This window comes from Myxine glutinosa, chromosome 2 (assembly GCF_964187855.1).
Source record: "Myxine glutinosa chromosome 2, kmMyxGlut1.1, whole genome shotgun sequence".
Lineage (NCBI taxonomy): Eukaryota > Metazoa > Chordata > Myxini > Myxiniformes > Myxinidae > Myxine > Myxine glutinosa.
In genome coordinates, this window is record NC_136262.1 from 399,114 (window position 1) to 412,517 (window position 13,404).

General features: G+C 43.2%; 1 protein-coding gene across 1 annotated transcript in view; it reads right to left on the reverse strand.

Moving 5' to 3' along the window:
- Positions 1 to 13,404, reverse strand: part of MAN2A2 (mannosidase alpha class 2A member 2) — a 421,122-nt gene that overhangs the window by 136,557 nt on the left and 271,161 nt on the right. The window contains exon 14 of the mRNA XM_068108861.2: positions 2,676 to 2,903. Within this exon, the coding sequence (XP_067964962.2) occupies positions 2,676 to 2,903 (228 nt within the window). The remainder of the gene's footprint in view (positions 1 to 2,675; positions 2,904 to 13,404) is intronic.

A 13,404-nucleotide genomic window follows, 5' to 3' on the forward strand; every position in this document is an offset into this window, starting at 1 on the left:
CACGTAGACTTTAATGTTTTATGAAATGTGCACATACACTTTAATGTTATTTGAAATGTACACATACACTTTAATGTTATTTGAAATGTACACGTGCACTTAAATGTTATATGAAATGTACACGTACACTTTATTGTTATATGAAATGTACACGTCCACTCTCGTACACTTAACATCAGCGAGATTGCCTTGAGTGCTCAACGTTGAGCTTATGTACATTTAAAAATGTAGAAACCACGTTGAAGACTGGACGAGGTATGTTTTGATTACAAAGAAAAAGGTCATAATTAATAGTTAATGTCTTTATATTAAAATCTCCTTTTGTCGTCGCTTTGCATATAAGGCCGACAAAAATATATTGCTTGTCTCTGGTCAGACCAAAGTTCCCGAATTGATGCGGCGATGCGGTTTTTTTTTTTTTCTTTTGATTTTTTTGAAAAGCATGGATTGCACATAATAGAGGTGTTGTTTTGTGTCCTCATGCCTTGCAGTCCTTCTCATCTGCCGTGGCGCCGTCCAGAGAGAAATTAAAGACAGCCAATGGGACTTGTAGGCCTTTTTGTAAATAATGAACACAAGCTCAAGTTATTTTGAAATGTATTTATTCTGAAAATCATCTTCAAGCATATTATAGACTGCCATTTCGTTCTCGAGATTGCCTCGCCGTACCGTCAAACATTCCAATGCGTCGATCGCATCAAAACTGTGCATGCGCAAGTGGTCTAACCGGCTGATGGTCTCCCACGACCTCTTCTCCCAGTCCACCTGATTATCAGACACTTACAACTTCATGACAAACGAGATAGGATCCAGTCCTAACTAACGAGACCACCCGCAGCTCTCTAGGCCTTCTGGTTGCTTCACACGAACCCGACAAAGAACGTCTTCGTTTCAATAAATGACAATATCCAGCCGATTGGATTCATGACGTCACGGCACACAAAACTACTCATATCTTTGGAACGGCTGGTTGGATATGGACAAACTAAACGTAGTTTTGTAGGGGAGAACCGTGCACGAACGTCGATAATAATGGCGACCCTCACAGACCCGTATTTCCCGAGATAGCGCGCCGGCCCGGCAACAACAGGCGCGCCCTGTTGTCGGTACCGTTGGAAATAAAATTTAAAAAAATTGTTGACGCGCAGGGTCAAATTCGATGTGCGCACTGACCAGAGACCGAAAATATATTTTTCTCGGCCTAAAGTATAACATATGCTGTCGAGATGTCCGGCGGTGTTCAGTTACCAAGGAGCTTGCTAGCGCTTGCCAAGCCTGCCGTTCCTTATCAACCACTTCGTTTGAGTGCCAACTTGAGTGCTTAAGCCGCTTGGCTTCCATTTTGATACAGCGGCTCGGTACTCAGTGGGGACATCACAGTAGCAGGGTCCCCACTCTACCAGGAAAACCCGGGAAATTTTCAATAAACCCAAACCAGCATAACCTCAACTCACCCATCCAATAAATAAAATTCGTCGGACATCTGTGTCTGCTTGTTCCATTTTTTGCAAAGACCGCTGAGCCGCCAACCACCAAATTTTACACACAGACCAAGTCCGACCCGGGGATTGTCCTAAGGGTATTTCATCCACCACCTCAGCCTTTAAAGACCACTTTAAAAACCTCAGCCTTTTTTACATGCTTTCAACATGCTTGAGAGATTAGACCTCATAAAACTACTAATACCCCTGAAAACCCCAAATAACTTTAAGTAAGACCCTTAAATAAGACCTTTTTTAAAACCCTAAATACCCCAAAGATGCTTTAGACCCTTAAGACCGTTTAGACCCCAAAGACATCGAAGATCCTTTAACACATTGGAGACCCATAAGACCCTTGAAGACCTCTAAGACCCGTCCACCTACCAGAACCACCTCACCTCACAATTTTCTACTCTCTCTCTGCCCCCACCCTCTCTGTCTTTCCCCTACACCTCCTTCTCCCCCTTCCCTCCAATTTGCCCCTCTCCCCTCCTCCTCCTTCCCCCATCCCTCCTCCTCCTCCTCCACTCCCTCACCCCTTCCTTCCCACCTCCCTCTCCACCCCTACTCTTCCCATACCGTTTCCCTCCTCCCTCCCATCCCCTCTCCCCCCTCTTCTCTTAATATTCCCATCAGCGAAGTGACTCTGCTTTGGCCGGCAGCACCGGGTACCTCTGCTAGTAATTTATATTTGACACTGATTCGATTTTTGTGGGTCCCTCGTAGTGGGTAACACTCAATCCAAACAAAGGCAATGGAAATCTGATGCAACAAACCCCGGGCAGTGTAGAATCAGCAGCGGACTGCAGGCCTGATGTCTTAGGTCCAACAGAAAATCAGGATGGCGGCCATATTATTTTGCCTGAGTACCATGGTGGTTGGAGTCGAGTGATAAATGTGGGTGGGGTCCGGCAGCTATCCAACCAATGGGGTGCACATGTCAAAAATCGATCCACAACAATAAGCACAACAACAATAACCATGCAGAGCTCTTATAGACCTGCAACACGTCAAATGGTAACAAGAAACAACAATAAAAAAATAACATTTAGAGGACTTGGTGAAACTTGCAGAAAAGACAATGACAATAAGAATATTATTGCAACACAGTTTTGAGAAAGACTTGTTCTCAGTACAAAATATTATATTCTGTGAAAACCTGTGAAAAAGGATAAACCCAGTAACCCATCATACCTGCAGCAATCCAGAAGTAGCAGAGAAACGTAATTTCATGTGAGCTACAGCGATCTTGAGATCTGTTCCTTCGAGAGGTGGTTCGACCATTCTGAATGGCTCAAAACTGCTCAAACTACGTCCCTGTAGTATTGCGAGCTGGCTGGGAACCGTTAAGCGAGGCATTTGTGCTTCGACGAGTTCAAATAGAGCAAATCCAAGAGGTGGTAAGTGAACAAGGAAATAAACCTGCCAAAGCAAAATACCTTCTTACTTCAGGGACATTAGATCTCCATGATAAAGTTCATTGCAATACCATTGCAGATTTATCTCGTTAATGCGACGTAATTAAAAAACAACAAAACAACAAAACCAAAACCAAATAATATGTCGAGGCAGGGGTGTTGATCGCTATTGAAAAGTGGGGAAGGGGGAGGGGGACATTTTCTGAGAAAATGATTTTGAGTGACCATGAAGAAGATGATTATGTTTTTTGTCATTTTCATTATTTTGATATAATCGCATAAACAGTCACCAACTTGAAATCTGATATGAAATTTAAAATGGAATTGACGCATTCAGGATTCCCATGTCGGAACATATCAGGAATAAAAACATATCAGGAATTCAGAAGACTTCCTATATAGGAATGACGCACAGTTCCTCAAAAAATAAAACCTACCAAGATACGAACTTGTAAATCAAAGGCTCAAAAGTCAGAATCACAAAATACACAATTTTCATCCAATTGACAATAAATTTTAAGAATTTGCATATTGGGTCACTGAAGTCTGGCTTTTGAGGTCAAAAGATCAAGATCGCCTAAAATCGTCAATTTTTTTTGTATTTTTTGGGCTGTTTTCACCATGTTTAGCATACAGAAGAAGTCTGAATACCAAGAGGATGCGGACAGGCTTTGTATTTTAAAGATGCTTTCTCGCTCAATTGAATTCAGAATGCGATTTAAAAAAAATTCAACTCAAAGCAAATGTAAGACAAAAACAATGCATTGGAGTCATCAGAAGGAACCCAAATTAGCAAAAAGCAAAGGAGTCATCAGGAGGAACATACGATTTGGATTTCAGCTGCTACTCCTCTACCATTGAAACCATCCAGTTGCAGCCAATTTAATCTTATTCAAAAATTATAATTAAAAAAGAGGCCAAATAAGAGAAATTTAACAATTATGGCTGCCAGACCATGCGTCTGAACACGGTGAAATATAAGTATATATTCCTCATGACGAATAGATCATAATTCTATCGTTTCACGTTGATCGATAAAGCGGTTCAAGAAAAAAAGTTTAAATATATATATTCATTCAGTCCAACATGGCTGCCAGACCATGGACCAGACCAGACCAATATGGCTGCCTATTAATTATTCATGAACACCTTGGTATCCCCAAAGCTTGGGGAACATGTGTGAAGTTTCCACTCGTTCTGCCTATCTGTTCTGGAAAGAAAAATTGAAAAGGTTTATACTTCAAAAAATTATAGCTGCCAGACCATGTGACCTATGACTTTAAAATGTACACCCCATATTCCACAAGGCCAGTAGATCATGTGCATGAAGTTTCGGATCGGTCTACTAAGCCGTTCTGGAGAAAATTAGTTCAATCCAATATGGCTGCCAAACAAAGTGACGGATGACTTCATAAATGTTTTTCTCTTGAACATTTTTTTGCTAGACAACCCTCAAATTTTTTCATACTGATCATGTCCAACATTGTACGTATCGAATTATAACGTCGTCAATGAAAGCACCGATTTCAAATTTCTAAAATCCTCAATTTTCATCCAATTGACTTGAAATTTGAATAAGAGTTGCATATCAGTTATAGACAGGTTCACTATGTTTTTTTGTTCAAATTTTATGGAGATTAGCAAACCAGTACATTTTTGAGAAGCTTATGACATCAGAAATATGAAAATCAATGTTTACATGCATAGCCACTATTTTGGATTTTCAAAATGTCCGCCATAACATAAAAATTTCCGAATATATCTTAGCTTGTAAATTGACATAGAAACTGCATTCTAAATGCTAATCCTATGTTTCCAGGCCCAAGGAATCCTAAGCTTATGTCAAATTAGTGATTATGAACACCAAAAACCAAGAAAATAAAAAGTTTGTGAAATTATGTTTGTATTTTCATGAAAAAATGCACACTCAAATTGTTGGTATGTGACAACAGCATACGTATAGACGTATTTCCTATCAGTTTGACACATCATTACACATCATCATCACTCTCAGTGTCATATTCAACATGACAGTCTGCATCGTTTTTGCATTCTGTGCCGCACAAGCATAGTTCTTCTGGTGGCAGATACAAAGGTGTTTATAAATCCTGATGCTTCAATAACTTTGCAGTATTTTAGCAGCAGTTTTGCAATATTTAATTTTATACTGTAAAAATTTATGTTAACACAACTAGTTCACAATTATCTTAGTGTTGGTTAATATACTGGTGGCTCTCCTTCTTTTCAGTGCCTGAGTATCAAGACCCGGGAACCAGCAAGTTGAGTTTGGTCAAGTCGTCCATGGACACAGTAGACTGGAAGCAGTGCATTCTTTGTCAGGAGTCCACTGCCAGAAAAGGAACACTTGTTCAATATCCCAGAACAGAATCATACCAGAAACTACTCCATGTCGTGGAAGAAAGAGCCAGCTTACAGGATGGAAAATATGTTGACATCCAAAGACGCCTCAAAGACTTTACCAAAGAAATATTGATTGAAAGGAAACCCATGTGGCATCTGAGTTGTTATTCTGATGCCACAAATCAAATGTCCACACAGTGAGAGACTGCTTGTATCATGCCATGTCTACAGGAACCTATGCAGTGAAAAACGTGGGCATAAAAGAACAAGCTCTGAAATGGAGAAATCAGCAGCCCCAGTCACCTCAGCACCTTTCACTAGATCTGCGACAGAACCCTTGACAAGGGATCACTGCTTCTTATGTCAAGAAGATGATGACCAGCGACTCTTCACCGTACGAACTGAAAACGCGGGGAAGGCACTTAGACGAGCTGTGGAAATTTCCCAAGATCCAGTATTGATGACAAGACTAAGTAATGCACTCTCACCAAGTGATGCCCATGCGATAGATGTAAGACACCACAAACCATGCTGGACACGACATGTGTTCCATGTACTGAGGGATGAGGCGAGCAACCGGGCCAAGTCTACAAAGACAGATATACCGATGCAAGTACCATGCTTGATTGAGCTGATCGATCCCATTGAATATCAATCCCAAAATGAGGCTCATCTACCCATGAATGCCATCGAAAAAACATACATGTCTATGCTTGGTGGTAGTGATGAGGCACAGAAGCACAGTCTGACACTGACACGACAGTGGCTAAAGGACAACATTATTGCAGAGTTACCAAGTGTGAAGTCAGTGAGGCAGAAAGACAAGAAAACCATCTGTTCTTTACTGTCCTGAAGCCTGCGAAGAAGATACAGACACGTGAAAAAGTAAGTACACCCCATGTAAAGTTTTGACTTTTTCAACATATTTCAACATATTTCAACATACAGCTATTTGTTCTTCATTTCAACAATATTGATAGATAAAGGTGATATAATATAACAAATATCATAAAACATTTACATTTTGTAGTCCATTGTATAATTTAAATAAACATATATGCAAATTTCGCATGTGGAAAAAGTAAGTACACCCTTGGCTAAGTAAGTACACCCTTGTGGTATTAGGTGGTATTGCCAAAACCCAAATAGGTGGTATTGCCCCCTTTCGCAGAAAACAACCTCAAGTAGGCGTTTCTTCTGTCTACCAGTCTCTGACATCGACTGGGAGAATTTTTTGCCCACTCCTCCATGCAGAATTCTTTCAGCTGTGCGATGTTGAGGGGTTTCTTGCATGCACAGCTCGTTTCAAATCCCCCCATAACATCTCAATGGGATTTAGATCCGGGCTTTGACTTGGCCATTCCAGATCCCTCCAATTCTTTATTTTCAGCCATTCCTTGGTGGATTTACTGGTATGTTTAGGGTCATTGTCATGTTGCAAGGTCCACCTTCGGTTGAGCTTCAACTTTCCGACAGATGGCCTCACATTATCCTCAAGCACCCTCTGGTACCAATGAAGAATTCATAGTGGATTCTATGATGGTGAGCTGCCCAGGCCCTGATGCAGCAAAGCTGCCCCAAACCATAATATTTCCACCACCATGCTTTACAGTTGGTATCAGGTTCTTGTGGTCAAATGCTGTCTTTGGTTTTCGCCAAACATGTCTTTTGGTACTGTGGCCAAATAGCTCCACCTTTGACTCATCTGTCCAGAGCACATTGTTCCAGAAGTGCTGGTCTTTGCCTAGGTGTTCATTGGCAAACTTTAGTCTTGCCCTGATCTTCTTTCTGGACAGCAAAGGTTTCCTCTTGGCACACCACCCATGTAGATCAAATTTGTGCAGCCTCTTTCTAATGGTAGACCCGTGCACTTTGACATCAACAGTGGCAAGAGCTACCTGTAGGTCCCGTGATGACATTCAGGGGTTCTTAGAGACTTCTTTCAGCATCTTGCGGTCTGCTCTCGGGCTGAACTTGCTGGGGCGGACTGGCCTTAAGTTGGCAGTTGTTTGGAATCTTCTCCACTTGTCGATGAGCTTCCGGACAGTCGAATGATTGATTTCAAATTGTTTGGAGAAATTTTTAAATCCCTTCCCAGACTCTTGGGCATCTATAACCTTCTTTCTGAAGGCCTCAGAGAGCTCTTTTGATCTAGGCATGGTGACGCAGCACACTTCAACAACAAAGAGCAAACCAAACTAAATGTCTGAGGTTTAAATAAGACAGGTTCTCCAAGATCCTCTCCAATGATGTTCTAATCATTTGCACTTGAGCTGGTGCACCTGATTTTAATTTTCGGTATTTGAAGGAGTGATAAATGTAGGAGTGCACTTACTTTTTCCACATGCGAAATTTGCATTTATGTTCATTTAAATTATACAATGGACGACAAAATGTGAATGTTTCATGATATTTGTCATATTATATCACCTTTATCTATCAATATTGTTGAAATGAAGATCAAATAGCTGTATGTTGAAATATGTTGAAAAAGTCAAAACTTTACATGGGGTATACTTACTTTTTCACGTGACTGTATGGTCTACACATCCTTGATGCCAGATGCCACAAGTGAAATGGACAACAAAATGATGGTACACAAGACAGCTAAGCTAATATGCAACAACAACAACAACAACAACAACAACAACAACACAACAACATGCATTTTAAGGCCATTTTCCCTTCTAGAGCGGGGGTTAGCCTTGCGGTCCCCATGACGATCTTCTCCATTTTGCCCTATTTTCTGCATCTCTCATTGTTAACCCCCTTGCCCGCATTTCTTCTTCCACCATCTTCAGCCAAGTCTTTCTCGGTCTTCCCCGTCCTCTACTTCCTTCTACATTCATTTCCATCACTCTTCTCAACCAGTCACTTTCATCCTTCCTCAACACATGACCAAACCATCTCAACCTGTTCCTCTTCACAGCATCAATCACAGGCTCTATTCCCATCATCTTTCGCAATTCATCATTTGTCTTCCTCTCTCTCAACGATACTCCGCACATCCACCGAACCATTCGCATTTCCACCCTTTCCAGCCTTCGTTGCTGCTCTACGTTCATTACCCATGTCTCGCTCCCATAAATCATAACACTTCTCACACATGCAGCATACACCTTTCCTTTCAGCTTCAACGACACTCCCCTCCTCATCAGCATGCCACTCAGTTCCCGAAACTTCTTCATGCACATCTCACTCTTGCAACCGTTGCTGAGTCTGATCCACCTTCTCCATTCAGCATGTCTCCGAGGTAGCAAAATGTTTTCACACCTTCCAGCTTCACGCCGTCTCCAAGATCCAACTCAACATTTCCTCCATCTGCAGCTCCCTCTGTGCACACCTTACATTTGAATGTAGCTGCCACACTGGTTAATGACCCTCTCAGACCAATACATTTTTGATGAACCCACTCAGCGCACATTGTACATTGAATGGAGTTCACTCCGACACCCTTTCTGCACACAGCACATGGCCACTTCCCAGTTCTTTTCACCTCACCACATGCTTTACCACTTGCCATCACCTTCGTCTTTCCTATATTCACCTTCAGACCTTTTGTCTCCATACATTCCTTCCACTTGTTCATCTTTTCCTTCAGTCCATCCATACTTTCCGCAATCAACACCAGATCATCTGCATACAACAACTCCCACGGTAAACTCTCCTTTACGTTCTGAGCCAGCACCTCCATCACAGCTACAAATAGTAGTGGACTTAGTACCGACCCCTGATGCACTCCCACCTTCACCTCAATCTCACCACTGTTCCCGTCCTTCGTCCTTACAGCTGTGCGGGCTCTTTTGTACGTTGCCATCACTACTCTGATCAACCATTCCTCCACTCCTAATTTCCTCAATGCCCATGTCAATACTCCGCGTGGAACCCGATCGAATGCTTTCTCCAGATCAACAAACCCAAGAAACAACTTCTTTCTCTTCTCCATGTACTTCTCCTGCAACTGCCTCACAATAAAGAGCACGTCTGTCGTTCCTCTTCCTGGCATAAATCCAAACTGCATTTCTTCGATCTTCACCTTCTTCCTTATCCTCCTCTCCAACACCCTTTCCAATACCTTCATTCCATGCTCCAATAACTTTATCGCTCGGTACGAGCCACACTCCAGAGGGTCACCTTTCCCCTTGTATAAAGGGACGAGGGTACTCAGTTCCCAATGCACTGGAATGCGGCCTTCTTTCACTACCAGATTACAGATCTCTGTCATTCTCTTCACACCCCAACTTCCTGCTGCCTTCAACATATCTCCCACAACTCCCGTCGGCCCTCCCACTTTTCTACTCTTCATTACTTTTATCGCTTCCTCAACTTCCTTCTCAGTCATCTTCTCTGCCGGTCCTAAAACTGGGTTACTCTCCATGTTGCCATCCCATTCATTCTCTGTATTCAACAGCATTTCCATATATCTTTTCCATCTTCCTTTAATTTCATCTGGGTCCACAACGATTTGTCCCACTTCATCCTTCAAGCAACTCACCCCCATCACATTACACCTCTCTTTCGCTATCTGCTTTGCAATCCTGAATACTGCTCTCTGACCCTCTTCCGAATCCAAGCTTTCTCCGAACATTTTCCTACGTGCCTCCTGCACCTTTTCTACCTCTTTCTTTGCAGCCTTCTTGGCTCCCTTATAACTTTCATGCTTTGCTTTTTCTGCTCCCGTACCCTTCGCCTTCTGACACTCCTTGAACTTCTTCCTCTTCTCGTCAATCCTCTTTCCAACTTCCTCATCCCACCACCATGTTTCCGAGTGCCTCGGTGGTCCTTTTGTCCATCCACATACCTCACCAACGGCTCCCAACAGACTATCTTTCATTGACATCCAACCACATTCAAGCTCAACTACATCATCCTCTACCCTACTCAGCCTCTCTTTTAATGCCTCCCTTACTGTCACCTCTTTCAACCTCCACACCTTCATTCTCGGTTGGTACTTCACCCGCCGAGCTCTCCTCGCACCTTTCACCCTTGTGTCGCAGACAACCAAGTGGTGCTGTGAAACAGCCTCCTCCCCCGGGATCACCTTTGTGTCCTGGAGGTGCCCCCTATCTCGCCTACACACCATCAGGTAGTCAACGGTTGTCGTCGACCCACCTGACGTGTATGTAACAAGCTTATTATCCTCTTTCTGGAACTGAGTATTACAAATCAACAAATCAGCTCCATCAGCAAACTCCAAAATCCTTTCACCTTCTCCATTTCTCACACCATATCCGTAACCGCCATGAACTCCCTCAAAACCATCCATACTCCTTCCCACATGTCCATTTAGGTCTCCTCCTACCACAACAACTTCCTCATCTTTCACGTTTTCCATCAGCTTCTCTATCGCACACCAGAACTTGTCCTTCTCTTCATCGCTCGACCAACCTGCGGAGCATATCCCGAGATGACGTTCACCCAGAGCTTTCCAATCATCATTTTCACCATCATCAACCTATCACTCACGTTAGTCACACTCACCACACTGTCTACAAACTCCTCAGAAAACAGGACACCAACACCATTCATGCCCTCCGGGCACCCCTGCCACACAAACTTGTATTTCTGTCCCTGCCTACCCTTCACCATTCTCACACCACTTCCTTTCCATCTTGTCTCTTGCACACAACATATGTCCACTCTTCTTGTGATCAATACTTCCACCACTTCTCCTGATCTCCCTGTCATTGTCCCCACATTCCATGTCCCAAACCTCAGAAAACGATCTCCACTTCGGGCTGTACCCTGCCCATATGTAGTTGTAATTGTCATGGTTCTCTTTTTGAGGCAATGTTTTTATGGCCGGATGCCCTTCCTGACGCCAACCCTCTTAGTCGCCTCTTACGACACGCAGGGATACGGTGTCCCTATTCTAACCAGGGTACATACCGGGCAAAAAATATTGAAACACGAAACACAAATCTATTGAATGGTACTTTGTGCAAAGCTAATACGCAACAGCAATGCCAATTTCACTTAGGAGATGGAAACACACAATTACAGTATCCAGCACAAGAGAGGATGTCCCGACCGAGCTGCACAGCCTTATACGGTGGATTTTGGTGGGATCTGAAGAGGAGCTGCAAACGGAGATAAGGAGCAGGACAGTTGACAGATCAGCATTGACCATAAGTCAGAATATCATGTATGCTTTCAAGACCAGGAGACAATTGCACTACATGCCCAAGAAAGCCACTGACACATTTCGCACACCACACACATGAGAAAACCCACAGGTTGTAGGGTTGACACTCAATGTACCCCATGACACCAGGAACAAGGCACTGATGGACCCCTTCCATGTACAGAACTACTGCGTATCACACAGCCGTGCCTTGATCCTAGAAAGAGCAATTGCCAATGCTGTTGTGGAAAACACAAAACAATTTGATGGATAGTATGTACCACCTTTCCTCAAGAAAGGTACATTTGTCTTATTCGCTGTTGACAATACAGATTTTGCAGAAGACACTGTAGATGGCAAAGGCACCAGACATGGCACAATGACCACAGTGTATCAGAAGGCAGATGCACCTGGAAAACCAATCTCACCTAATTTGGAAGTTAGTGAGGCAAAAAACCTGTCTGTTGTCCCTTATCATGTACCCATCCAACATTGCAGTAAACCAAAACCTGGGCCAGTCAAGAGAGTAAATTAATTCAAGGCATCTTCCACAGGTGTTGCTGAATCCTATGAACTAACCAATCTTGGTTGGATGATTGCATCTGCTTTGTCGAGACTCGAGATCAACCGACAGTGAATCACAAAGCAGTATCCCAGGCTGGGCAGGCTACAAATCACTTATGTCATCTCGTCAATCACCGACTCAAGTCGGTGCCTTGCCTCTACTTGCAGAGGTCGCACATGAGTGGTCTACCATGCTGACTGTGATGTTGCAAGCATCTCAGTCGAAGAGCTTGGCAGTTGGTGAAAACCACCAAACTGTCATAACCTTTGACATGGGCCTGTATGAGAAGGCAGTACAGTTGCTAGATTCAAGACCTAACTTGAAAAGATAAGTTGTTCCGAGACTTGGGGAGCTGCATGCTGTGATGGCAACACTGAGGGCACTCGGAGCGTCAACAGAAAAATCTGGCATAGATGATGCATGCATTGAGGCAGATGTATATGAGCCTGCTACAACAAGACAGATCCTCAAGTGCGGACACCACAAGAGAGCACTCCGTGCACACATCCACACTTACATGGCTCTGTATGAACTTGCTCCAGAACAGTTCTTCACAGAGATGCCACAACTAAAAGAAATCTGCTCGAAACCAGCAAATGAATTACAGGAAGCCTGCACAAACACAGCTTCTGGGACAAGTGATGGAGCAGAATGTATCAGAATTGCTGATATCAAACACTCACCTGCTTCAAGTCTTGACCAACAAAGGTGTCATTCAACAGCTGAAGAAGTGGGAAGCTCAGAAATTATCTAACACTATGTTCAACTCATTGATGAATTACCTCCACCGGGTTGAAACCATCTTGTTCTTTGTTGAAGCATCCAGAAATGCTGATCTCATTCTCCATCTGGAGGCTGGAGAAGCACTCAGCCAGATGTTTTTCACAATGGATCGAATAAAATACAAATGCTTCTTGCCAAGGTACATCGCTGACATGCACGAAATGAATAGAAACTTTTGTGTTCTTTATCCTTCAAGATGTTTCTGATTCCTTAATATCTCTTCCTGGTTACTCCCTCCTAAGGATGATAGACCTGAGCCTCGTCCTGGAGGTGGGGTTGTTATCTTTATCAAAAACTCTCTTCCTCACTCTCCTTGCACTGCCCTCTCTCCACCCCACCCCCAGGAGTACCTCTGGCTATGTGTGTTGTAACACACGATTAGGCCGAGTCCATCTTTTATTGCCAAAAAACAATAAGACCCAGGAGTATGTGTGTTGTAACATCCTCCAAACAGTGATGACTCCATTTACATCTCGCTGTCTGACAACATGAACCAACTTCTATCCACTCATCCCAACTCTCTTCCTCATATGTGGCGACTTCAACTCTCATCATGCCAGCTGGCTGGGTTTGGGTACCTCTCTCACCAGCCAGGGCATCTCAGCAAAAGACGTCTGCGACTCATTGGGACTGACACAATCTTTCAATTTCCCGACCCGGATCTCAGTCAAC